This window comes from Psammomys obesus, unplaced genomic scaffold, assembly GCF_907164565.1.
Source record: "Psammomys obesus unplaced genomic scaffold, mPsaObe1.curated_primary_1811, whole genome shotgun sequence".
NCBI classification, from domain to species: Eukaryota; Metazoa; Chordata; class Mammalia; order Rodentia; family Muridae; genus Psammomys; species Psammomys obesus.
The window spans coordinates 19,223-45,222 of record NW_026596120.1 but is presented as its reverse complement, the minus strand read 5'-3'; the positions used below and the strand labels follow the sequence as shown (position 1 = coordinate 45,222).

The 26,000-nt window shown below is 40.2% G+C and overlaps 2 protein-coding genes across 4 annotated transcripts in view; both read right to left on the bottom strand.

Moving 5' to 3' along the window:
- The window catches only part of Mthfs (methenyltetrahydrofolate synthetase), a 28,595-nt gene extending 16,498 nt beyond the window's left edge, over positions 1-12,097 (bottom strand). The window contains exons 1-3 of one of the 3 annotated variants that reach the window (XM_055629718.1): positions 11,904-11,969; positions 8,591-8,661; positions 7,623-7,884 (exon numbers count right to left, since the gene is read on the bottom strand). In XM_055629718.1, coding sequence (XP_055485693.1) covers positions 7,623-7,830 — 208 coding nt within the window. In that variant the 5' untranslated portion in view covers positions 7,831-7,884; positions 8,591-8,661; positions 11,904-11,969. Of the gene's footprint in view, positions 1-7,622; positions 7,885-8,590; positions 8,662-11,498; positions 11,591-11,903 lie in introns of those variants that run through there. The other 2 variants (XM_055629717.1, XM_055629719.1) reach the window with 2 other exon arrangements.
- Positions 12,098-15,321: 3,224 nt separating this feature from the next.
- Positions 15,322-25,088, bottom strand: Bcl2a1 (BCL2 related protein A1). Its single transcript, XM_055629716.1, has 3 exons — positions 25,062-25,088; positions 23,903-24,484; positions 15,322-15,577 (listed from the first exon to the last, which is right to left on the bottom strand). Exons 2-3 carry the CDS (start codon positions 24,443-24,445, stop codon positions 15,470-15,472), a joined length of 651 nt encoding a protein of 216 aa, XP_055485691.1. The 5' UTR covers positions 24,446-24,484; positions 25,062-25,088; the 3' UTR covers positions 15,322-15,469.
- Between the last annotated feature and the right edge of the window lie 912 nt (positions 25,089-26,000).

Sequence of the window (26,000 nt, the reverse complement as noted above, 5' to 3'; positions counted from 1 at the left end):
ATGTATACAGTAACCTAAACCTAATAGGTATTTTAGTGTCTCAGTCACAGATAATAAGAAAGAAATAGGGAAAACACTATAACATCTTCAGATTCTACAGAGAGATTTCTAAATCACCTGGCTTGGTTCTTTAACAAGTCACAAGTGTTAACAACGAAAACAAGCTTTCAAGAGCACAATCATTAAACCACTGTGCCTGAATACATTCAACAGGGTAACTCATCTTGGCAGGACTGGCCACAGTCTCTAAAGGAAGGATCTTTTAATCTTGATGCACTGGGAGTTAACCAGAAGTAAATTACCACTTGGGAAAATGGTATGGATTCTATAGTCACTGCTACAGAAGATAAAATAGAATGTTCTCGAACAGATCCAGGGAAACCTATCATGAGTGCACTTACCACTCAAATTAAAAGCCAAAGCTGGCTTCCCTGTGCTTAGCTGAGAACAAAACGACTACAGAAAGAGCTTAATTTGTGAGCAGTATGGACTTAGATACATGGGACTCTGGACAAGTTGTTCCTTGGGGCGGGAGGTATGGCAGTGTCCCATTGACCCATGAAATATAATCACCAGGGGTACCTGTCCCATGAATAATGGTTCTAATGGAACAGCATCAGAGACAAGGAAACTGCAGGCAGACTAGCAATCTCAATGAACAATATCTTGGAAAAATAGTGGTTCAAGGGGCACTGAGAGGGGCTGGGAGTGGGCTGGGGTATAACTCTTAGTAAAGTGCTTGCCTAGTACACAAGATTCCCCAGTTCCATTTCCAGCACTGCATAAACTGGGCATGATAGCAGATGCCTGTAATCCAAGTATCTGCACAGTAGAGGCAGGAGGAGCACAAATTCAAAGTCATCCTCAGCTACATAGTGAGCGTGAGGCCAGCTTGTGCTACATGAGACCTCACTGCAAAGGGGGGGGGCACTAGAGTGGAAAACTAGATAATTGAATGCCCTGCCACTCTCGTTAACTGCTTGTGTGTCCTCTACAAAGTCACTTAACCTTTCTGGGGTACAGTTAACTCACTGTGATATGGGGAGAATGTACAAGGACAGTAAGGATTTGTTCTGCTCTCTGGAATGCCTAAACCTAAAGGAAATTTTCTCTATGGTCCAGCAAAGGAAGCCATCACAACAGATAAGTGTGCAAAAGCACATGTGAAAACAACTGATTTGATTTACTTTTAGCTAAGACAATCAATTTCAAACGTTTAAATAAAATCAATGAGTGACATTTCTGTTGCACAATGGAGATGTGGTTAAAGGTTTGCAAACACACTTCCTGTAAGAGAAGAGCTGCGACGAACCACACTGAAACAAAAAAACAAGTGGGACTTTAGCAGCCTACATCTCTGCCTAGTCAAAACTGTACCAAAACCAAAACTTCTCCTGACATATGACAGTCATCTGAGCAGCAGAGGCCCTCAGTTCCCACAAGCTGGCTGAGAATGCTGTAGCTGTGACAGTCTGGCCTAGCCCCAGGCCTAGAGGCCATCCCAGGCTTTCAGTCTAACAATTAGCACATTTGTCTGCCCTACAAAAGAGGAGATATGACAGGTGTATTATCTTCATCTGATATGGGGTCTAGCAACTACATCAGTGTGCCCTAGGACAAAGAAAGAACCATGATGGATCACAAACAAACTGTAACCATCTGGCAGGAGTGAAGATACTCTAAAGAGAGATAGTTGTGGTCATCCCTGTGGCTGTCAGACTACTAAAATGCTCAATCCCAGGGAATTGGAAGTTCCCTAGAAATATCATGTTACAAGGAAAGAAAGGCTAAAGCCTTGTGCCATTCAGAGGAGGAATTTTTTTTTTCTTCTGCTTTTCATTATTGCTTGTCTCTTTAATGAAGGAACTGGGGATGGATGGCCTGAATCTCTCATTGTCAACTGTTAAAAATGCTGTCCTTCAATAAGACAGGAGCCTAACACAGAGGGCCACCTAAAGACTCTACCCAGCAGGGTATTAAAGTGGATGCTGAGAATCATAGCCAAACTTTGGGCAGAGTGCAGGGACTCTTATGAAAGAAGGGAGGGATAGAAAGACCTGGAAGGGTCTGGAGCTCCACAAGGAAAACAAGAGAACCAAAACAATCTGGACCCAGGGGTCTTTTCTGATACTCCAACCAAGGACCATTCATGAAGATAAGCTAGAACCCCTGCCCAGATGTAGCCTGTGGCAGCTCAGTCTACAAATGGGGTCCCTAATAAGGGAAACAGGGGCTATCCCTGACATGAACTCATTGGCTGGCTCTTTGATCACCAAAGTGGGGGCAGGGGCAGCCTTACCAGGCCACAGAGGAAGACAATGCAGCCAGTACTGATCAGACCTGATAGGCTAGGGTCAGATGGAAGTGGAGGAGGTCCTCCACTATCAGTTGCCTGGGAAAGGGGCATGGGAAGAGATGAGGGAGGGAGGGAGGGAGGGAAGGAGGGAGGGAGGGACTGTGGGATTGGGAAGGGATGAGGGAGGGAGCTACAGCTGGGATACAAAGTGAATAAATTGCAATAAATAAAAATGATATTAAAAAACAAAAAGAAAGAAATTCTGTCCTTCAGCAAAGCTCTGTGGGAGAAAAAGAGGAGCCACACAGGGGAGGAGCAGGGGGCAGGGGTAAAGACTGGCTCTAACAGTGGCCTGGACTTTGGAGGTATCCAAAGTCCCTGCTTTTGGCCACAATAGATCAGCAGGAAGAACTGTCAGCCAAAGACAAGAGATTATAATAACATGCAGGAAAAGACCTAACAGATGGGCAAGCTGCATAAAAAGGCATTTGAGAGAAATTAATATGATCAGGAACCAGCTTAAAATTTGTTCTAGGACCAACAGCACAGGCTCTAAGAGCAACAATCAATAAACGGGACCTCATGAAATTGAAAAGCTTCTGTAAAGCAAAGGGCACTGTCATCAGAACAAAACGACAGCCTACAGATTGGGAAAGGATCTTCACCAACCCTATATCTGACAGAGGGCTAATATCCAGTATATATAAAGAACTCAAGAAGTTAAACAGCAACATATCAAATAATCCAATTAAAAAATGGGGTACAGTGCTAAACAGAGAATTCTCAACAGAGGAATATCAAATGGCCGAAAACAAAGAAATGCTCAACAGCCTTAGTCATCAGGGAAACACAAATCAAAACGACCCTGAGACTTCACCTTACATCCATCAGAGTGGCTAAGATCAAAAACTCAAGTGACAACATATGCTGGAGAGGTTGTGGAGAAAGGGGAACCCTCCTCCACTGCTGGTGGGAATGTAAACTTGTACAACCACTTTGGAAATCAATCTGGCGCTTCCTCAAGATTCAGCTATACCACTCCTAGGCGTATATCCAAAAGATGCTCAAGTACACAATAAGGACATTTGCTCAACCATGTTTGTAGCAGCTTTATTTGTAATAGCCAGAACCTGGAAACAACCCAGATGCCCCTCAACTGAGGAATGGATACAGAAATTGTGGTACATCTACACAATGGAATATTACTCAGCAATAAAAAACAAGGAAATCATGATATTTGCAGGGAAATGGTGGTAACTGGAAAAGATCATCCTGAGTGGGGTATCCCAGAAGCAAAAAGGCACACAGGGTATATACTCACTCATAAGTGGATATTAGACATATAATATAGGATACACCTACTAAAATCTGTATACCTAAAGAAACTAATCAAGAAGGAGGACTGTGGCTAAATGCTCAAACTCCATATAGCAAGGCAAAGAGGATCAATATCAGAAAAAGGGGGAAATAGGGAATAGTACAGGACCCTGCCACACAGGGCCTCTGAAAGGCTCTGCCCCGCAGAGTATCAAAGCAGATGCTGAGACTTATGGCCAACCTTTGGGCAGAGTGCCCAAAGGTTTCATGAAATTTCATGAAAGAAGTAGGGAAGACCTGCAGAGGACAGGAGCTCCACAAGGAGAGCAACAGAACCAAAAATATCTGTGAACAGTGGTCTTTTCTGAGACTGATATTCCAACCAAAGACCATTGATGGAGATAAACTAGAACCCCTGCACAGATATTTCCCATGGCAGTTCAGTGTCCAAGTGGGTTCCATAGTAATGGGAACAGGGACTGTCTCTGACATGAACTGATTGGCCTGCTCTTTGATCACCTCACTCTGAGAGGGGAGCAGCCTTACCAGGCCACAGAGGAAGATGGTGCAGCTACTCCTGATGAGACCTGATAGACCAGGATCAGAAGGAAGGAGAGGAGGACCTCCCCTATCAGTGGACTGGGGGAGGGACATGTGTGGAGAATGGGGAGAAAGGGTGGGATCAGGAGGGGAGGAGGGAGAGGGCCACTGGGGGATATAAAGTGAATAAAATGTAATTAATTCAAATTAAAATTAAAAATGGAAAGAAAAAAAATAAAAAAAATAAATTGTTCTAGAAGAATAGACCTAAAGAGTCAAAAACTGCAGATAAGAGATTGCTGGGATTAGTTGCAGGTGATAAAAAAATTTTACACAGTGAGGCTGGAGTAATGTCTGAATGCTAGGAATGCTTGCTGCATAAGTACGAAGACCTGATTTTAAATCCCATGTAAAAAGCCAGGTATGGTTGTGTCTGTAACCCAGCATTATGAAGTGGAAGAAACAGGAGGATGTGCTGGTACTTAGTGGGTGCAGCCTAACTCCAGGCTCAGTGATGGAGTCTGTGTCAAAGCAATCAGGCAGAGTGACAGAGCAGGACGCCCAGCACCATTCTTTGGCTTCTACTCTTCCACATGGGTACACACGCACCTGTGCACACAATACACATACCACCCATGTGCACTGCATACAACTACACTGCCAAGAAAAATCCAGTAACATTCGATAATCGGATGGTTACAGAAGAGAGACAAGGATAATTTTATGGCGCACACTAGCTACAAACATATAATTAAAAAAGCAAAAAAAATAAACTTACAAACGTGGAAATAGGGAATGGTGGAACATCTTGATGTGTAATACAAAGCTAAACGGGACCGCTCAAAGAGAGGACCTGTGACATGCTAGCAGAAAACCCGCCTCTATGAGAACAACAAGCTAGTTAACTCCACTACTGTGGGAACCAGGCTCCCATCATGTATCTCATACACATTCAGTGCTTCTCATTGTATGGATTGCCACTCCACTGGGGCTTGAATGACCCTATCACATGGGTTTCATATCAAATAACCTGCATATTATATACTTACACTGCAATTCATAATGGTAATAAAATTATAGCTATGAAGTACCAACAAAAATATTTTTATGGTTGGGGGTCACCACAACATGAGGAGCTGCATTAAAGGGTCACAGAATTAGGAAGGTTGAGAACCACTGAACTAAGTGCTTAAGAAATACTTACCACTTACCAGCCAGAGGGTTATGTAGGTCTATAAGCCTTGGAGGCTAAGGCATGTGGAGTGTGAATTCAAGACCAGCCTGGGCTACATAGTAAGCTCCCATCTCTAAAACAAACAAACAAACAAACAAACAAACAAGATAAAACTTTTTCATTTTTTTGACACAATTCAAATGTCTTTGGTTTATTCTCAAGGATATCATGACTGTGGTATATTTTTATTTGTAAGTTCTCTATAATAAAGTGTTTATTAAACAATATAAAGACTTTGTCAAAGACCTTGATGAAATCCATGCCTATTGTATTCACTAAAATCACGTAGTCCCAGTAAAGAAGCAAATAAGACAACTGAATGTGAATTACTCTCAATGAACAAATCCTAGCCTCCTGAAAGTACTGGCCTGAATATACCTAAAGGGTATATTCACAGACCTTGCCCTTGACAGTGCCCCTGTAAGTACTATAATATCTTACAGTGGAGCACTATAAAATCATTGCAGTCACCTATTTAAGCTGTGTCTTGGGTATTCTCACACAGATACAAATTCTTAAGAAGTCTCTAAAAAAAAAAAAAAAAATCAGACAGTTAAAATGACCACTAAAAGTTATATGCAAGAGCCTGTTGTATAGGACTGCAGAAATGGTTAATGGGATAGAGGAGCTTGACTTCGGACAGGGTCATATCCATTCTCTTTTGTTCTAGAACATGTCACTCTCACTTTACCCCCACAATCCAGCTTAGTGGTTGAGGAGGATTGAAGAGGTAGCTATAGTTCCTTCTCCCTAGTCAGAGAAACCAGTCAGGAATGGTCATGTACAACCCCTGCCTGAGACAATAAACTAATTCTGTGTCTGGTCATAGTGATTAATTTGGGGATGACCCTTGGGGAAATAAGAGTTAGGACCAGCATTTTACTGAGACTGTTAGAGAACCAGACTTGCTCTTTTCTGCTGGGATTTCTAGCTATAAAGGTGATAGATATCTAAGTCCAAGCTGCCAAGGGCCACAATGAACACAAAGCCTACACAGACAAAGAGAGTCAAAACAAAGACAGACTCTGAAGGACACTCATCCAGGGACCTTTAGAGCTGGCTCTTCTGGGTAGTCTTAAGTTTCTGTACCAATATTATCCCGTGTGCTTAAGTCAAGTTGATTAAGGTTGAATCAGATTATAAATTCTCAATGGGAAGACTCTGTCTAATCAAACTGTCTAATCGGGTCTCACGTTAAGGATAAATTCAGTGAAGAGACAGCTCCCCTATTTCACTTAACAGCTGGCTTATTATGTTGTAAAGCTAAACCAAGAATGCCTTATGTGAAGTGTTTGCTTAAGAACGTGTTAACTGCAGCTGAGAATACACAGGTTTGTCCTTTTCTAAACCGAGATAACATAAGCAAACTAGGAAGATGGGTAGACAGCAAGGGCTGCAGCAGACAGTCTGAGCTCCAATCAGCTCGCCTCAAACACTGTGAAGCTTGATTTGTGCTTTAGCGTTGAACTTGCCTCATTCCAAACTGCTGATGCAAGTAAAAGTGCACACTGAGACTGTGATGTTAAGAGGTAACAAACAGCGAGCCTGCTTGCTCAGACATTTCTACAAACAACTGCAGGGGCCTCTGCCCCATACCACAACTGAAAGAAGCTAGACTATCATATGCTTTTCCACTGCAACTTGGGTTGCAAGTTTAATGGGAGCAAAAGCCACCGCTGCTGCAAACATGGCATGGAAAAAGAGCCGAGGATGAAGATGAATAAGCCAGTGCTACGGATGCACAGTTTCAAGGCCAAGCCATGGACTTGCATGTTTTCAATATTCAGTATCTTATTTGACACTTATATTTGATGTATAGTATAAGTTGAGATGCTTTTTTGGTATGAAATTTCTGTCTCCCCAGTTACAGGATGAGTCCATTTGGACATGGGCCCTATCTTCCTAGACATACAACAGAGCTGATACAAAATTGATGAAAGTATCTGGTAGAAACCAGAGAGGCAGTGTATGCCCGTGAGTTCAGCACTGGGGAGGCAGGTGTTTGAGAGTCTGAAGCCAGCCTCAGCTATATGGTGAGACCCCGCCTTAACAAACACACACAAAGGGAAAAAAAAAAAAAAAAAAGAACATTTTTTTTTTTTAAAGAAATTATCAAACCATGCAAAGACATCAATTCTCCCAAACTAGCCAAGCCCTGACCATGCTTATCTTCTACGATCAGGTGAAACAGGATGCACCTAATTAAGTGTTTTGATGCGAGAAATGATGTCTTACCCGTGGATAAGGCCTCCTCCCGAACATCTTCCTCTGCAGGCTGGTGAATATTCCAGGATGTCTTGGGAAGTAAAGAGATTTCTTCAGGTGATTTTAATCTCACCATGTCCATGTGATTGCTCTGGAAATGGTACCGAGGGATGAAGCAGATTTTGCCTTGTTTGAAAATGTCCTTGATGATCTCTTCTGTCTCGATTTCATCTTGCATACTCAGAAAGATGGAAATTCTTTTGGAATTTTGATACTGACCGTGGGCAATCACCTAAGTGGGAAATCGCAGCAATTATAATTTTTAAGACTGTATTTTTCATAAAGTAGTAACTCCTCTTACCAATTTCTCCCTTTTGTTGCAGCCTTTTCCAAGTAAAGAGATGCAGTGAGTTAATGCTAAGACCTGATACTTGGCTTTTATTTCAAAGACTCAATATTTGCATACCCGATCCTTCTATCTCTCTGGTATACCTATTCTTGTTTGTAAGAATGGCTTTTACATTAGCCATCTATCTTCAGAATCCCAGATGTGAGCCCAGCTTCCAGTACACATCAGAGGCTAACTCAAGGATATTGGTGTTATGTTCCCTTTGAAATTTGGATCTCACAAATTTTCCCGTCCTTGGGTTACTGGGCAGTCCTCTCATCAATTTTACCCATGTAAGGCCAGCCAAGACCTAGGTTTCCTGACCTCTGTAGAGACTTTACTCAATTTAGAGTGACACTCAACACTTCAGTCTGTATAAGGTGAGTCGTGAGTCAATCACTGCTTATGTGTCCTAAAAGAAGGATTCAGAATCAGTCCACAAGCTCCCACAGAGAACAGTCTCTTAGCTCTACCAATACTATTCCATTCAACCGAGTGCTCACAGCGTTAAAATGGGGGTAAGGCGCCTTTCGTGCAAGAATCCACATATAGCAGAACCGCTCATCAGCAGAGGGAGCTAAATTTTGCTCATTAAGTCCTAGAAACTTACCCAGACTCAGAAGTTGGCCCTTTACTCCCTTTTTTTGTCCATTCCTTTTCTGCTCTCCCCTGTCCTCCAAGCTAAGAAGAGAAGGATAAATGCAAAAGCAGCTTACAAATATGACTGACAGAAAGACAGAGATAAAGAAAGCCAAGTTACATTTAATACAAAGGGAAGAAAGAGGTTAAGCAAAGCATTTCACACCCAGGCTAAGGTAGGAGGTCAGCCCTGTAAAGCTGTTAGGAGGCTTGGCATAAGAACACCAAATGAAAAGGTGAAACCCAGATTTGGAGCAGGCCAGGGGCTTCTGACACCACTTCTGCATGAGAAAGTGCTTTTCTTAACCTCTTTAAAACAGAGTGTGGAAAACCAAGAGCTGAATAAACAGTAAGGCACAGGGCTAAAATTCAGCCTGAGAATTTTACACGTATGCATTTGCCTTCCTTCCTTCAAGCCCATTTATGTGCTTATCTGTTAGGAAGAGGGGATGAAAGAAAACCCATTGTAGCGATGAAGACAATAAAGTAGAAATCTGACTATTTCTGTAAGATACAAGGAGGATAAGACAGTACTTATAGACAAAAAAGCACTAAAACATGGGCACAGGAGGGAGGCAGAATCCATTCTTCCCTCAGAATTCCAAACAGTGTCTACAAAACAGGAAATATTGTAGCTAATGTATGTGTATTCATAAATATGTACAGACAAAGGTCAATGGTTTTCTTCAATGGTAGAAGCTTTACTATCTCGTACAAGGTCCTCAGTTGAGGCCCAATACTCCCAAAAGACATGAATATGCTTGGCCAATAAATGTTTTTCAACCATTTTGAAAAGCCAAACTATAAAATAATAATAATAAAAAAATTTAAATAAAAAATGGAAGGGAAAAATGATTTAGGGCAAAAAAGGTAATTCAAAGGATGGGGACAATTTTTTGAATTCTAATTAGTTTTCTCAGACAAACTGAAAACAATAACTGAATCTATAAATCATTAATCCACGCTGGGGAAAGGAATCAGTAAGAGACAAAAGAAATAATCATTGGAAATTGAAACTGCAATGAGCAAAATGAAAACAGCCTAAGAGTAAGTTGTGGGGCGGGGAAAGACAAATTATGAAAAAAAAAAAATGTTAAGAGACACAGAAAATCAATCTAGACCTTTTATTATCTAATTAAAATATTCCTGAAAGATACAAAAGGAAACTAGTAATTGAAATATGGTGGTTTGAATGAGAATGGAACCATAGGCTCATGTGCTTGAATGTTTTGTTCCCAGTTGGTGGACAATTTAGGATTAGGAGGCGTACCTTGTAGAAAGTGTGTCACTGGGGGTAAGCTGTAGAAGGTATGAAGCCCTTTGTGCTCTAAACACTAGGGAAACCATGCATGTTAAACACAGAAGCTTGTCTCTCTCTTCAAAGGGAGACCTATAAAACCTGTTTTCCATTCAGAAGGCTGGGAATGGATTTAGTTAATAGCCTGGCAACCTCTGAACTTTTGGAATGGCCAGGTCACATTAATCTGGCTATCCCAGATTAATGTTTATCTCAGTCCTCTTCCCTAGATCTTTATCTTGAGCACTGTTTCTCAGTCAACAGAATCCACCTTTCTGGGAGCTGTCACATGTACTTTACAAACAGGAGCAGAGGTGGTTAATAGCCTGGTGACCTTTGCACCATCTGTATGTCCCAGATCACATCAGATCCTCTCCAACACCCTTAACATTTCACATGTAGTCAATCTATAGAATACATCTGTATGGGAGAGGACACCTGTACCTTGAAAAGAGTTTCAATGTAATCCTGTCGTAAGCCTTGTTCACACTGGACTGAGTTAATTATCACCAGGGAACTTTTTCCCCAAATGTGCTGTGCTTAAATATTCCTTAAAAAAACTGCCCAGCATCAGACTCTAAAAGTTTAAACCATCACCACCTACTGAGTCATGTTGACGCAGATTTCCTTCTTGCTTCAGGCTGATGACACTCTTCTGGCCTTTGTGATCAGAGACCCCACAGTGGACTTTGAGGTTTCAAAAGCCCACAGCCCAAGGCAGGCCCAAGTCTGTCTGTCTGTCTCTCTCTCCCCCCACCCCCCCGACCTTTATCTTGTGGATAAGATATAAGCATTCACCTACTTCTCCAGTACCGTGACTGCCTGCCTCCATGCTTCCTACATGATGACCATAGACTAGCCCCTTGAAACTGTAAGCAAGCCACAAACTAAATGCTTCCTTTTAAAAGTTGCCTTGGTTATGGTGTCTGTTCATGGCAATACAACAAGTAACTAAGACACAAGATATAATGCATGAATTAAAAACATTAGTCTCTGGATTGGAAGCCAGAGGTATTGAACAGAATGAGGAAAACAGAAATCGGTCAGTCAAACAGGAGTTGAAAAGATTTTAACATGTAATATATTTAAAAGTCAGGTCTAGAGATGGCTCAGCAGTTTAAAAGCACTCACTGCTCTTGCAAACAACCTGGGTTCAATTTCTAGCTCCCACATGGGGGCTGACAGCCATCCTTAACTCTAGTTCCAAAGGATATGGCACCCACTTCTGACCTCCAAAGGCGCCAGTGCAGGCAAAACACCCATAATAAATAAATAAATAAAGGTCGCCAATCACGTAAGTATTTTCTTTAAAATAATTCCTTTGAGGATATACTCTATTAAAGTAGAGAAGGAAAAGTACGTAAGGAAGAAGGCAACTAGTCCCAGAAACCACCTGAACTCAGGAAGCAGCAACCCAAGGAGTGGCTGTACGGATGCACAACTCACAACGTGAAAAATTTTGCCAAAAAAAAAAAAAAAAAAAAAAAAAAAGTAGAGGGATTTTAGGACTCCTAGAAAAACACACCCAAATTCAGTGTATGGACAAATAAAATATATAGCACATTTTTCTCACTGGCCTTACAATTTTTAAGTCACCTGCTTCCTCTGCTAGATCCTTCTTGATCCGTTAAGGGGCAACATCTCTCTATGGTCTTCATCTCTATAACCCAATACACAGTAAAATAGTTTATTACTACGAGTTAAGCCCGTGTGAATGAATTAAACTCAAACCGGAAACTGTGGGTGTGATTCAACAGTCTCCACAAACTAAAGCTCGCTGCAATGCTTTTCCTCGCAGTAACAAAATAACCAACCTCCCCCAGAAGCTCTGTCCACAGAGCCACAGAGCCCGCCCCTGACCTAAGAGGGAGGACGGGAACTACGCGCACGCGCCCCAGAGGACGCGCGCGCGACCGCGAGAGGTGCGCCTGCGCAGACGCGCGAGCCCGCGCTCCCCAGCGTTTAATTCCCGGAAGCCTTGTCGCACCTTCTGTGTGAGGAGGTGAGACTGACGCAGCCGTTCCTCCGCGCTCAAGGCCCGCAAACGCTGCTTCAGCTCCGCCCGCAGGCTCCGCTTGGCGCTGCTTACTGCGACCGCCGCCATCTCCGGACAAGCACCGCTCCGGCCACGCTCTTCACCCTCGGCCGCCGGCGAGAGGGAGGTTCGAGCTCGCCGCTGGGTGGGGCTTCGGATCGTTGACCACGCCCGCTGCCTCTCTTGACCGGCCAGGTGCACGCGCCAGTTAGGCTCCTGAGCCGGCCGCTGGCTGGTGGCAGCGAATGACAAGCGTGCTTGATAGCTGTGGATTTCTGCACGTAGCTCAGTACAGTTAACCTCCCTCACAGCCCACAGAGGTAGCCATACTTCTGCAGAGGGTCTAACAAAGGCTGGGAACTATAGTCCCGGACTCAATGTTCGTCTAGTTACCTTCGCGTTGTGGAGTACAGAGCTGAAGCGGCATCAGAAGGGCAAAGCAAGCCAGATTAAAAAAAAAAAAAAAAAAAAAAAAAAACAGAACAAAAAACAACAACAACAAAAAAAACCGCATGCATCATGCCGTGGACACTTGAAACTCACGGTCAAAGGATAAACATTCTACTTTACCGCAAAGTGCCTTCCTCTCCTTTTTTTTCAGTCAGTTGGCTCATTACGGATAGATTTGGGGGCCCGCTGTTACAACAAATGGCAGCCCCTTTCTGGAGATGGATGTGCCCTCTGGAGAATTCAGGAGGACTCCATTACCCTGTTTATTATTATCAAAATAATTTAACCGCAGTAGCAGCTGTTGGAACCTGCTGTTCAGAGACAGATAATGCCTTTCTGTGACAGGACGTTTGAGGGGAGCCGAGAATAAAGTAAGTAGATATGAGGAGCACTGATTCAGATTTATACCACCCTCACCCTCATGTTTCCACTCAATAGCTGCGGGTTGATTTTTGAGAGTTAATTTTACAGAGGTGGGGAGATAAGAACACACTGAATTCACTTACATCTGTTATCTTGTCTTTATGCTTCTAGACCTAACAATGCATGTCAGTGTGCCAATGCAACATTCATTTATCAGTGGATATTGAACATGAGTGTGGTCTGTGAATCAGTGTCTCCTGAAAGCTTGTTAGACACGGAGAATCCTAAGCCATCCTCAAACCTAGGAAGTCCAAAGGGTTATCTTAACATGGTCCCAGGGTGATTTCTATCCACATTGATGTTTGAGAATAATTACCGTAAATCAATGTATACAGCAAGTAATAATTTGCAGGAAGAAACAACTAAGTATGCAAACAGTCCTATGTTTTATCACAAGCACCACAAAAAAAAAAAAAAAAAAAAAAAAAAAGTACATTTTAGTATTGATAAATTGCTGCTGTTGAATTCTGAAGGCAGGCCATGTCTGGATATCCATGGCTATGTTATGTGGCTCCCTGTTGTAGGCTCATCTCTTCAAGAACAAATAGGAAGTCTGACAGGATAAGCAAGGGGTAAAGTGCCTTCCAGTGCTGCAAAAATAATGATTGCTTTGTCCAGTTTGGCATGGGGAAAAGCATTCTCTTCACTCACCCCCAGTCTTAGAAAAAAGAAAAATTCTTGAGTTCCACAATCATGTTTTCATCAAGGATATTTTTGCACCTGTAAATGCATGCAGCCTTAGGTGTAAAGAAAGCTCGTTAAGGTTGTGAGCCTTCAGAGGATTCTGCATATTCTCTCACAGGTAAGGCTTCATGACAGGATCACTGATGTCTATGTTTCCTCCAAGGTTTTCAATCATCTGGAGCTATTATTTCCAGCAGAAATCAAAATCATAGGAAGACCCAGTAGCAGAATGGTTTCAGATACTAGGGGAAGATGTTGTGCTTGACACTGATAGGTAGCTGAAGCAAAGGAAGAAGAGATCAAGAGTTCATATAGAAGGTTGTTAAATGTCTAACAGGCCAGTGTCTAAATCTTGAATTTCCTGGGCCATTCTAAGCTACATAGGTAGCTTAGACCCCAACTCAAAACAAAACTAAAGAGACCTCACATAAAATATCTTGAAAGTGGTGGCACACACCTATAATCTCAGTATTCAAAAGACTGAGGTCGGAGGAGTGTGGTATCAGGAAGATCCTAAGCTACACAGGGAGACTGTGTCTTAAAACAAAACAGTTTCAAGGTTTGATTGTGAAATTCCCCCACCCACAGTCTCATGTCTGAACACCCAGTCCCCCATTTGGTTGCACTATATCAGGGTGCTGTGGAACATTTTTAACAAGCAGATCACTGTGGGCAGCAGAGTTCAAAGGTGATATCTGCTTCTGACTCACCTCAGTAGGATTTTAAGTAATTTCCTACCTGGCTATCTTGCTTATTACTCCTTTCCTCTTCTCCAATTTAAAGGTGGTGATAAAATAAAATATGTTGTTTAAGATCAGGTGCCATTGCTAGGGTGCTTGCCCTACGTGCACACAGCCTAGGGGGTTAACATCCAGCACTGTACAAACTGAATGTGGTGATAACATAGATGTAATCCTAGCCCTGAGGATGTGGAGACAGAAGGAGCAGAAGCTAAGGTCCTTACTGACTTGCCGTCATGTATTCATTTTTTCAGTTAGGAATCATACCTCAGAGGTACGGTTAATAACTGCGATCCCTTGTAAACAGACACCTAGCCTTGGAAAGAGGGGTTCTCTATTGTATCTACCAATAGCCTCAGGGGAAATGTAATGCAAGTGACCTAGACCAACTTAGAGGATTTCTATATTGCCATCAAACTTTATCTAAAAATTGGAACGTGGTCTCTCTCTCACACACATACATCAAGTTTAATAATGACTTGATATTCATTCATTAGCTGCTTTTGCGCAAACCACTCCAGTTTCCTGCTGTAGGAGCAGAAAGAGAAGTGATCCCTTCTTGACTATTAGAAAGGCAGGCTGATCATATATAACCTGACTGTTGACTATGATTTGACTTGGGGAAAGTACATTCTACTTTTTGTGTCTTGCCTTGGGAGAAAATGGGAAGTAATTAAAGAAAAGAAAAAAAAAAAAAAAAGCCAGAGAGAAAAAAGATTTGAGGTCTTCCTTTTAGGATATCATTTCTGGGGCCAACACTGTATATCTGACTATCCTACCCATGAACCCCAAATAAAAGGTCAGAGAGTAAAGGTCAAGGAGAGGTCATCAACAAGAAGCTGTGAGCAGCCAGGGGCTCTGAGGATATATAAAGCATGGACTCAGGGGAAATGTAGGAAACATTTAACTCCCAAATGGTTTAGCCTAGTGACACAGCCTTTTAGATAATGAGCACACCATTACGGAAGAGTCTCTACCTCATCATCAGTCCCTGCTTCTAGTACCTGTTCCTTGTATTGAGTGATGTTGAAATTCCAGGCAGACTCAAAAGCTTAAAACATGAAACCCATACAGAAACAAAAACTGGTAATTTATTCATTAACATGGGAATAAAATATGAGCAACTCTGGACAGTGAAGTTTCATCATCCAAGCTATTTGCTTATAAATGGAAGCATTAAGTACCGGTGACCATTCTTACAGGAGCCAGGCTTCTCTCTGGTCAATAGTGTTGCTTGAAGAGAAAGAGCATTTCCCAGATCTGCCCTGTCATTTCCAGAAAAGTCAGCCATCCAGATTTAGGTTCAAACTTCTTTATGAAGCCATCTTCCTATGAGAACAAAGTGAACATTTAAAAATAAGGGGGCATATTCTCACTACTATCACTGTTTGTAGTCATTACATTCTGAGCATTGCTCTCTACTCCAAGGCTAAACTCCTTTTCAAACACTGCCCAATAGGAATACAGTTTGAGCTACATATATTGGTTTCACTTTTTTTCCAGCCACATGTTAAGTTTTTAGTCAGTCTTCTATTCCTGTGAACAGACACCATGACCAAGGCAGCTCTTATAAAAGAAAGCATTTAATTGGAAGCTTGTTTACAATTTTGGAGGCTTAGTCCATTATCATCATGGCAGTAAGCATGGCAGCATGGATGCAGGTACTGCAGCAGTAGCTAAGAGTTACATCCTGAACCGAGAGAGAGAGAGAGAGACTGGTCTTGGCATGGGCTTTTGAAACCTCAAAGCCCATCCCTACTGACACAATCCTCCAAAAAAGCCATACCTCCTAATCCTTTTAATCCTTTCAAATTAGTTAAATTAATTAAATGCTTAGTCACTCCCTAGTGACTCCTCTGGTACCATTCTTATTCAAACAACTATAAGAAGTTAAAAAGAAAAAAAAGTATAAAAATTTGAAAACATATACAATTCAGTGTATATTTATCATATAAATATTCTTTCAGTGTGTAGATAGTAAGAAATCATCATTGAGATATTGTATTCTGTTTTGTCTATCAGTATTAAAAATTCAAAGAGTAGTGCTTTCATCTCATTCAAACTAGCCTTACTTTTGTTGCTCATCTTCTGTAAGCTCTAGGGAAAAGTATCCTCTTTCTCTTTCAATTGTCTAGCACTGAAAGATACATTTATATTTATATTTATATTTATATTTATATTTATATTTATATTTATATTTATATTTATATTTATATTTATAAACTGTATTATGCTGAGAATTAAAAAAAAAAACTTCATAGTAAATCCATATTAAATCACTATACTTGAGCCTAAGAAAAATGTTGATTACTTCCATTTTTTCCCACTTTTGAGACTGACCTTTTTAAAATTAGTTTATTATTTTTATGTGCATTGGTGTTTTGCCTTTATGTGTATCTGTGTGAGGGTGTCATATCTTAGAGTTATAGACATTTTGGAGTTTCAGAGAGCTGCCATGTAGGTGCTGGGAAATGAACCCAGGTCCTCTAGAAGGACAGTCAGTGCTCTTAACCACTGAGCCATCTCTCCAGCCTTCTGTAACAATATTTTTAACACTTGAAATATATAATTATATTATATTTTCATTGAAAATTCCATCCTCATGCTAACTCCTATTTTATTTAATGAATGCACTAAGGCTCAGGGTGGGAGAGGGGAAGTTACCTAAGATAACAGAACTCAACATGAGTTGTGGCTCACTCTGTGTTCTTGGCACTTGTGAGATAGTGACAGGGGAATTACTGTAAGCAAGCCTTGGGTACACAGTGAGTTCCAAGCCAGCTTGGGCTACAGAGCAAAACACTGTGCCAAAAATTAATGGAAGATAACATAACTCTTTTCCTGGGCCTGGATTGGGATTTACACATTACACTTCTTTTCATTCCATATACTTCAAAACAAACACACACAAAAAAAAGACTATAGAATTGTTCAAAACATTTATTTTTTTATTTTTGCTGCTTTGAGACAGGAGCATGTGTAATTCAGGCCAGCTTAGAACTCACTAAACAGACAGAGCTGACCTTAAACTTTTGAATCTTCTGGCTGTACCTTCTAGCCCTATGGCTATGGCTATGGCCCTTCATGTCTGGTTCAGGCAGTGCTGGGGATAGACCACAAGACATTGTGCATTCTAAGCAAGTACCCTTCCAACTGAGCGATAGCCCCAGACTATGCTTGGATATTCTCTACATCATCATCCCCTTTATTTTTATGTTTATGTAACAAACATTTGCTCTGCATCTTATAAGCTCCAAGATTGCAATGTTTCAAAATGTTTATACCATAATGGAACAAATACAGAAAAAGTGTAGCTCCTTGATAGTCAGAGGACTCTGGAAATCTCTACAGATCTTAAAATTAATAATCGTGGAATCAGCAAACCAGACAGCCACCAGTCAGGGGAATTTCCTATGTGAATAATTGACCAAGAAAGTTTCTGTGTGTGTGTGCAGGGTCAGCTGTGAGGCACGTGATGTCATGTCCCAACAGAGAGAAGACATTGCTTATTCCCCTGTTTCCTCTTCTCCTAACCTTACATTCTCACGTAGTTTTCACAAGTCTCAGGGTGTGTAGATATATCTTGTTCCCCTTCTAAGAATGTTCATGATCTTATAATGTTCATTGATAATCTCTAAAACAATCTTTTATTAAGAGAGCTGATCTTTGTATGGGCAGTTAACATGCTAACATTTTATATATGTTCAATATCTAAGATAAAAAAGTAAAAGAAAAAAGCTAAATGAAGATAAAAATAGTTATGTGTACACACATACATAATCATGCCTTAATAGTTGAAAACAGAAGTTTGCTGAAACTTAAATCACTAATAACTATACGGGAAATATTTTAAATTAACAGCAAATAAAGGACTTTCCATTTTAACAAAGTCATAGATGTAAAAAATATTTTCCAAATAGATTCTTTTAAAACTGTTTCCTATAGTGATGCTATTTACATTTTAAGCCTATTATATAAAAATAAATATATAAATAAGGATTCACTATCACTTCAGTAATATAGTAATGAGTAAGAAATGCACAGGTCTGATTATTTCTGGAAGTAGTGATAATTTGTTTAATTGGGCTACTCTGGTTTTGAGAAAGCATGAAGCATAAAATAATACACCAAGCTGCCGTGGTTTGACCATGCCTCCCAAAACTCATTTTGGAACTTAACTGCTATTTGATAATATTAAGAGTTGGAATCTTTAACAGAATGTTTGGTCATGGGAGCACCCCTTCCATGACTACAGCAAGACTACTATCAAAGGAGTGGCTTTGTTATGAAATCCCTCTATTCATCCTTCTTCCCTCCTTACTTCCATCTCTCTAGACCTGTCTTCCTACCCCACTTCCTGGGTCCTTCTACCACATTTCAGCAAGAGGGTTCTTACCAGAGGCAGCCCTTCAGTGCTGGTCTTCAGTGCTTGTGCCTGTGGATGCTGGCACCCTCAGACTCCCTAAACAACTTCCTTTTTTCTTATAATTTACTGTGTGATGTTCTATTATTTTACAACTTATTATCCCGTTTATTGCCTTACAAAGCAGACTGACACATACTATACCAATAATCCAAAGAAAATTAAAACCTCTGAAGTTTTTGAAAGATAAGCAGATAAGGGACTTAATGGGGGGGGTACAAAATGAATAAAGTGTAATTAATAATAATAATAAATATTTAAAAAAATAAAATAAAATAAAAATAAAAAAAGATAAGCAGATACACAGTCACTTCTCTAGAGATTATTTGTTCAATCATTCATTCAAGAGTTGGTTTGGTGGTCTGGGACAATGTTCAGTGGTGGAGCATGAGGTTAGTATTCACATGGCTTGGCTATTTATACCTTTAAAAATGTCGTTACTGAGATGGATGGTTAATCAGTCATCTATACATCTCTGTGTATCCACTCTGCCCGTTCACTTTGTCACCAAACTAACCACACCGTTATTTAGATCAAGAAGAAAGAAGGTGGGATGGAGAAAGAAAAGAAAAACAGAGGAGGGGACCTCTTAGCTTAACTCTTACAACTCTTACTATTCTGGTTACTTGAAAGGGCTCACTTCATTGTAGCCCTACTTCTTAAAAGGAGCTCTTTTTGCACTTACAGTGGTTTTAAAAATTATGTATTTAAATGTCTCAGATTTTCCCACGCAATCCTCATACTTACATAATTCTATTTACATATTCACAAAGTACTTTTATGAGAGAGCTTCCTAGTTCTTTGAGTATAGGTATTATTCTCTTCATTTTATATGTTTATATTATATTATTACATTATGATATATTACATTGCTATACGTATTACATAGGGAAACTGAATCTTGAGGTACTTCCTAACTTACCCTAGGTAATGCCTCACATAAGCAGGAAAATTCAGAGTTCAAACCTCAGATCTCAATGTCGGTTCTTGAGAGCATGTCAGGTAATTTCTGTGCAATAGGCCCTATGCTAAGCATGAAAAATACAGTGATGTATATAATAGATATACCCCACACACACTCCCACCCTGTGAAGCTAATTACCAAGAATTTTTTTCTTTATTCCACAAGCATGAACACAGAAAAGTGCTTCATTCAAGAGTATGGAAGTAGAACAGTCACTTGGATTGAACTAAAGCATGGTGTCCAAGGGGTGCGACACTGAGTTTCATCTTAAGCACATTCATTGTTTTTGAGATAAGGTCTTATTATATTACCCACACTTGACCTTTAAATTCTCCTGTGTTCAAGCAATGTTCCTCTAGCCTTAGTTCTGTATAGCTGAGACTATGGACACCCAGCAAGTAAAATGTATTCTAGTGGGTTTAGGAACTATCTTTTCTTTTCAAATGCTAATGGTAGCAAAACAAATCACATTAAATCCCTCCCAGACAGTTTGAGTCCAACCAGGCACTTCAAACTGGTAGAGGAGACTGGAAAATATAATAGTAAATGTAGAAGATGAAGAAAAACAGAGATTACAGGATGAAGACTAAAGGGGATGTGGAAGAGAAGGAAAGAACAGAGGAAGGAGGAGAGGGAAGAAAGGGAAGGAATAGAGGAATTAGGAGGAGAGAGATAGGAAGGGAAGGAGAAAGGGTTTAAACTATTTTTCTTTTTTTAAAGAAGAAGGGATAAGATTATGTGTCCCATTGCTCATGCAAAAGTCTCATGTATTTTTCCCTTTAGCACACCTGAGGTCCATGGTGACTTATATCTAACTAAAGTGAACCATACAACTTTTGGAGTCTAAATGTACTTAGATTTGCTAAATGGCAACTAGGCAGTATTAGTAGTATTAGTATTTAATAGAAATAACAACAGTCTTGATTTTGTATGGAGTGCTTATTTGTAGGAATGCTTTGTGTGTAAGTAACTCATGTGATCCTTATGCCAGCCCCAGCAGATAGGTTGTGCAATATGGCCAATTTTTACAGATGAGGAAACAAAGTATGGAAAAATTATGTAAGTTGTTCTACTCACATGGATGGTAAGCACTGAGCCCTGGAATGAGCCCAGCCCTGTTTGAACTGGAGTTGGTGCTCCTCAAATCTAGTCTATGCTTTTGTACACATCTTGATCTGAAAGTTCTAGTAAAGTTGCCAGGCATATTTAAAGTGTAAGGAGAGTATGGATTGCATGATTTATGACCATTTTAGAGGTTTCACTTTCAGAAGAATAAAAAGGTAAAAACTGTAAAATACCCATTTCTCCTTCTCACTGGGCCACCTGGCCACTGGCAGAGACATGTAGCTGTGTCTTTTCTACAAAATGAACCATTCAAAGTAAACTCATTCAAAGGAGAAGATTTGTCAATAGCACTTCAAGAAAAAAAAAAAAAAGCTATCACTTTGCTATGCCTGTGTAGCACTACATGCCATTAGCAGAATAAGTGATTTCTGTTAGCTAGGATGTAGTATTGACGTTGCTTTAAAATGATCTTAAAGAGTGCTTCTAAAATGTCTATGACATTAGCTCCCAGTTGTAAAGGATCTAGAGAACCAGCGTAGGAGCTTTATGAAGGGGGTGTGTGTGTGTGATGAAATGTTCATTAAGATATATATATACACACACACACACACACACACACATATATATATACTGATATCTCTATGACTTCCAAACATTGGACACATTTCTAGAAATTCTAAGAGACTGTTACCAACCCTTCATTCATTTGGATTCTAAAAGTTCACACAATATGTTCTGAAGGAGTTAGATTTTGAGTAATATCTATTTTGTACCTTCTACAAGCTGTGCTAGACAATGGGAACATAGTATAAACCTATGGATAGAGCTTATAAGTCTACTCTCTATAGGCCCACTTGTAGCCTCTATGCTAGAGGACACTTGCCTTCACTTAAGGTTTACAGAGTACAGCCGAGATTTTCTTGAGCCCTTCGCACAGCCAACTAGAAGAAATATAATCAACATCTGACAATGTTTCACCTAGACCCAACCAGGCCAAGTTAGAAGAGTTACAGCTAGTTGAAAGCAATTGAAAAGGAGGGCTGATTTATAGCAAGACAGCACTAAGCAAGCAGACTTTCAACAAAACAGAAATGGAACAGAGTCAGGGTTCAATACAGTTGATTGTATCAAACCTTTAAAAAAATGTGATTGATGGAGACATCTACAGTTTTAGAAGATAATAAGCAAATTAAAAGAAATCTGCCACATACAAACATAGTTTGCATTCAGATTTTTTTTGAAGAATTTTTGTTTGTTAATAAAACAATTGTAAACTGAACAAAAGATATAAGCAGGCAATTCTTTCAGTAAGAATTAGTCAATAAATATGAACATATGCTCGGTATGAAGAGAACTTTAGTTGTACTAGTAATGAAGGGAAAGATGAGATGACGACATGTATGCTGTTAGTGTAACAAAGTGGAGAGACTGTAGAAGATTACTAGGATCTCCTATTATTCCACTTGTACCAAGGATATACTGGGTACTGTACTCTAACATACTTCTGGCAGGATTACAATGTGGTAGAACCACGATATCTCAGAAAACTCTAGCAATCTCAAAATTGATATATACCACAAGCAAATAACTCTACTAGTAAATATCCACCCTAGAAAACATAGTTTCACACAGCAGGAAACAAACCTATGCAATGCATTCAATGACACATTGCTTGTAACAGAGAGCTCTGGAAGTAAACCAGATAAATATACACCAGCTGTAAGAGACCAGCTCTTCAACAGCAGGTACAAACAACAAAACATATTAAAAACTCTTAATCTTTATTTGCCTATGATGCTAGGGATTGAATTTGGGTTTTGTTCATACAACGTGAGGGCTCCACAATTGATCTACTTCCCCAGGCCATAAAGATTTCTTTTAAAATGTTATTTTAAGTACCCTAGGTTGAAAAAACAGTTACCAAATAAGCCTATGTACTACAGGAGTGTGTGTGTATGTGGGGGGTGCGGGGGGGTTGAAACAGGCCTTCATGTGACCAAAGTTGGCCTTCTATTGATTTACTATATAGTTGAAGATGACCTTGAACTTTTGGTCCTCTTAGCTTTGTCTCCTTGGGTCCAAAATTACAAATGTATACTTCTGTGTCTAGCCCAGATACTAATCTGTAAAATATTTTTCAGAAAGACTACCATGAGGCTGAGGGTATGGTACAGTGATTGAAGAGGTGCTCAGGTTACATTAGGATCTAAGTCTGCTCCCTGATGACAAAGGGCCATAGCCAAGCATGATAGTATGCATCCAGAGACCCAGATATTTGGAAGGCAGAGGTTTTTAGAATCACTATACTCTGGGGAATTGGAAATCAGCCTGGGCAAAATAGTGAGATCTTACCTCCAAATGGAGGTGGGGGATGCTGTAAGTATTTTCTTTGGTTGTGTTCAATAAACTTGCTTTGTTTATGAAATGATAACTGTGGACATTGCTTGAGAGAGACAAAAGCTGGGGTTGGGAGTTAGAGAGAGACTACATGAGAATCCAACTCAGTATTAAACCTATTGGGACACAAAGTGAAGCATTTAAATCTGGCCGGACAGGGCTTCTGACATGCTCCAACAGTTCTCTGTACAGTCCTGGCTTTTTGATATACTAATTAAAAAGTGAATGTATATACTTGAATATGCTTTAAAAATGGTTCCTTCCAGTGACACAGTGCGTTATTTTTATGCTAAAACTTTAGCAGCCCATACTTTGTACATTAGAAACTGTGGAAGGCCAAAGTGTAAGTAATGAATCTATAAAACTGTACAGCTGCCTATTGACTATTACAACAGAATGAAGTACATATCACAACATCTAATTCCAGCTCTCTCTGTCCTAGTTCTCCATGGCCATGAGAACCCTAGGAAAAGGCAGGCACTTGAGAGTATAAACTGCTGATACTGAAGATGGAGTTAAAAACAAACAAAAAACAAAACCCTGCTCTCAGCCCAGACCTCACAACTAGTTCACACAGCTAGAATAAAAGCTGGAGACACAAATGTTCACGAACTATAAAATTGTAGGGTCCACTGGAAATGATTTTTGCTTTGTTTAATTTTAATTAAAAGCAACCTAAAATAAGATATACAAACAGACTGCAGTCCTTTAGTTGGCATTTTTCTTCTTTGTTTTAATTAGAAAGGAAACTCTCCATTCCTATTTTGCAGTAGAGAAATGTATAAAGAACATCATTCATACATACCCAGCCTCCATTCTGACGAATCCATTCTCCTGTGTTATTCATTATGAATTCAGCCACAAACCTGGAAACTTGCTTATAAGTACCCAAAGCAGTCTGTTCTTGTGGAAGTTTTTTGAGGAGAACACCCCCAAAAGCAAATATAGTTACAATCCTTCCCCAGTTAATGATGCCGTCTTCAAATTCTTTTTCCATCACTTGATTGAATATTATTCTGGCAGTATCTATGGATCCCACATGAAAACCATCCAAGTATGGCTTCAGATTCTTTTCAACTTCTTTTTGAACGGAGAAAGCAACTCTTTGTAGCACTCTGGATGTTTTGCTTGGAGTAGATTTAACAGCAGGTGCCTGCAGGACATACTGGAGATAGTCCTCAGCCAGAGAGTGGATGTACATGAACTCACAGTCTGTCATCTTTTCTGGCATTGCTGACTGGAGTTGTCCACCTGGAGGCCAAGCAGGCAAATAATGCAGAGCTGGGGCTTGGCGGGGGAGGGACCAGTAATCATATCTGGAGGCTGCTGGAATTTCTGTTTTCATCATGTCACAGTGTCCTTCCTTCTCGTCGCTCTTGTGTGTGGGCTGTGTGTGAAAGCCAAAGTTCACACAGTGGAGGAGGAAAATGTTTCAGAAAAACACCACTTCCTCTTCCTCTTATAATTCAGTTTAAAAGTAAAAAAAAAAAAAAAATTAGGGGATGTGGAGAAATAAAGTCTTCATAAGTTACTGAGAACCAGATGCCCTTCAGAGTCCCCCCAGCACTACTACACTTGAGTTGTAGATACACTAGGATGAGAGAAGGAAAGTTAACTCCTTTCATATTTATGATTTCTGATAGAAAACAATCTGGCTTTAAACTCAATTAAGTAATATTCTTTTCTAAGTATTTGTTTATTTTTTTTGTTTGTGCCCGAGTTTATGTATATACACCACCTGCATGAATGCCCACCAAAGCCAAAAGAAGGTGTTGGATTCCTTAAAACTAGAGGAATCCAACCTGGTGTGGGTGCTGGGACCTGAACCTTGGATCCCTTGCAACAGCAGCAAGTGCTCTTAACTTCTGAGCCACCTCTCTAGTCCCTAAAAGATGTTCTTAAATAACACACAGTATACTGTGTCTGGGTCAGAAACCATGGGTGAAATTAGAAGGAACACTGACCTGAGAGTCACAATGCTGGGTCTCAGTTGTAGACAAATCCTTCTTCCTGTTTACTGTGGCTGTGGTCTGAACTCTGAAAAAAGGAAGCTACCTAGACTGACTGACTTAAGAGGATTGAGGGGAAGCTAAAGGAGATGACCTAAGTACTGTTCCCATCACCATGTCTAATGACACGTACGCACTTAGTGATGCTCCTCTTCATTCTCTTATGAATGAACGAGTGATGATTTGGCTTTTCAGTCCCCCCCTAACCCAGTGAGTGCAGAACTTCAGGAGCCCGTGATTTGAAGTTAAGAGCAAATCTATCATTTTGTTGAGTTTTGATAGCAATTCTGAGAAAATTTTGTATTAAATAGGACCTTCACCAATACACTCTGAGCAGGTCAACCATAATAGGTGGAAACTGAAAAAAAAAAAAAAAAAAAAAAAAAACATAAAAAAAAAATATTTTAAAAAAAAAATATAAAAAAAAAAAAAAAAAAAAAAAACAACCCAGCTTAAAAAGTATTCAGCCTACAAAGAGCTTTCAGTCCAGAGAAAAACAATAGTATATTATGCGTAGTCCAAGGACCTACTGAATGGAATAATTAGAAGAGGTCACTTTAGAGAATTCAAATACATAGATACTTCCTGAGTTATAAACTAAAATGATCCTAGTCTGAGGCCACACAACAGTTCTGAAGCTCTGAACCATATCCCTTGCGAATTAAGAGGGGCAGGCAGATTGGGGAAATAGAGGTTACGGAAAAAGATTTGCCAATCTTTCCCTATTTAGAAAGTTCTTTGGCCTAGAGTCTGGGATTTACCACAGTGGTGGTGCAGCTGGTTGGCATGCTAGCCTGGGTTCAATCCCCAGCAACACAAATACAGCAGAAAAGTAGCTGTGGCCTAACCAAGCCTTTCTTTCTGCTTGTTTTATCTAGGGGCTTCTACTGAAGA

What these genes read in the sequence shown, in the direction of transcription:
- Bcl2a1 (XM_055629716.1), bottom strand. Translation starts at nt 24,445, where the DNA reads ATGATGAAAACAGAAATTCCAGCAGCCTCCAGATATGATTACTGGTCC. An exon ending in TTCGTCAGAATGGAGGCTGG is followed by an intron (nt 15,578 to 23,902) that starts GTATGTATGAAT and finishes TTGTTCTCATAG; the next exon opens with GAAGATGGCTTCATAAAGAA.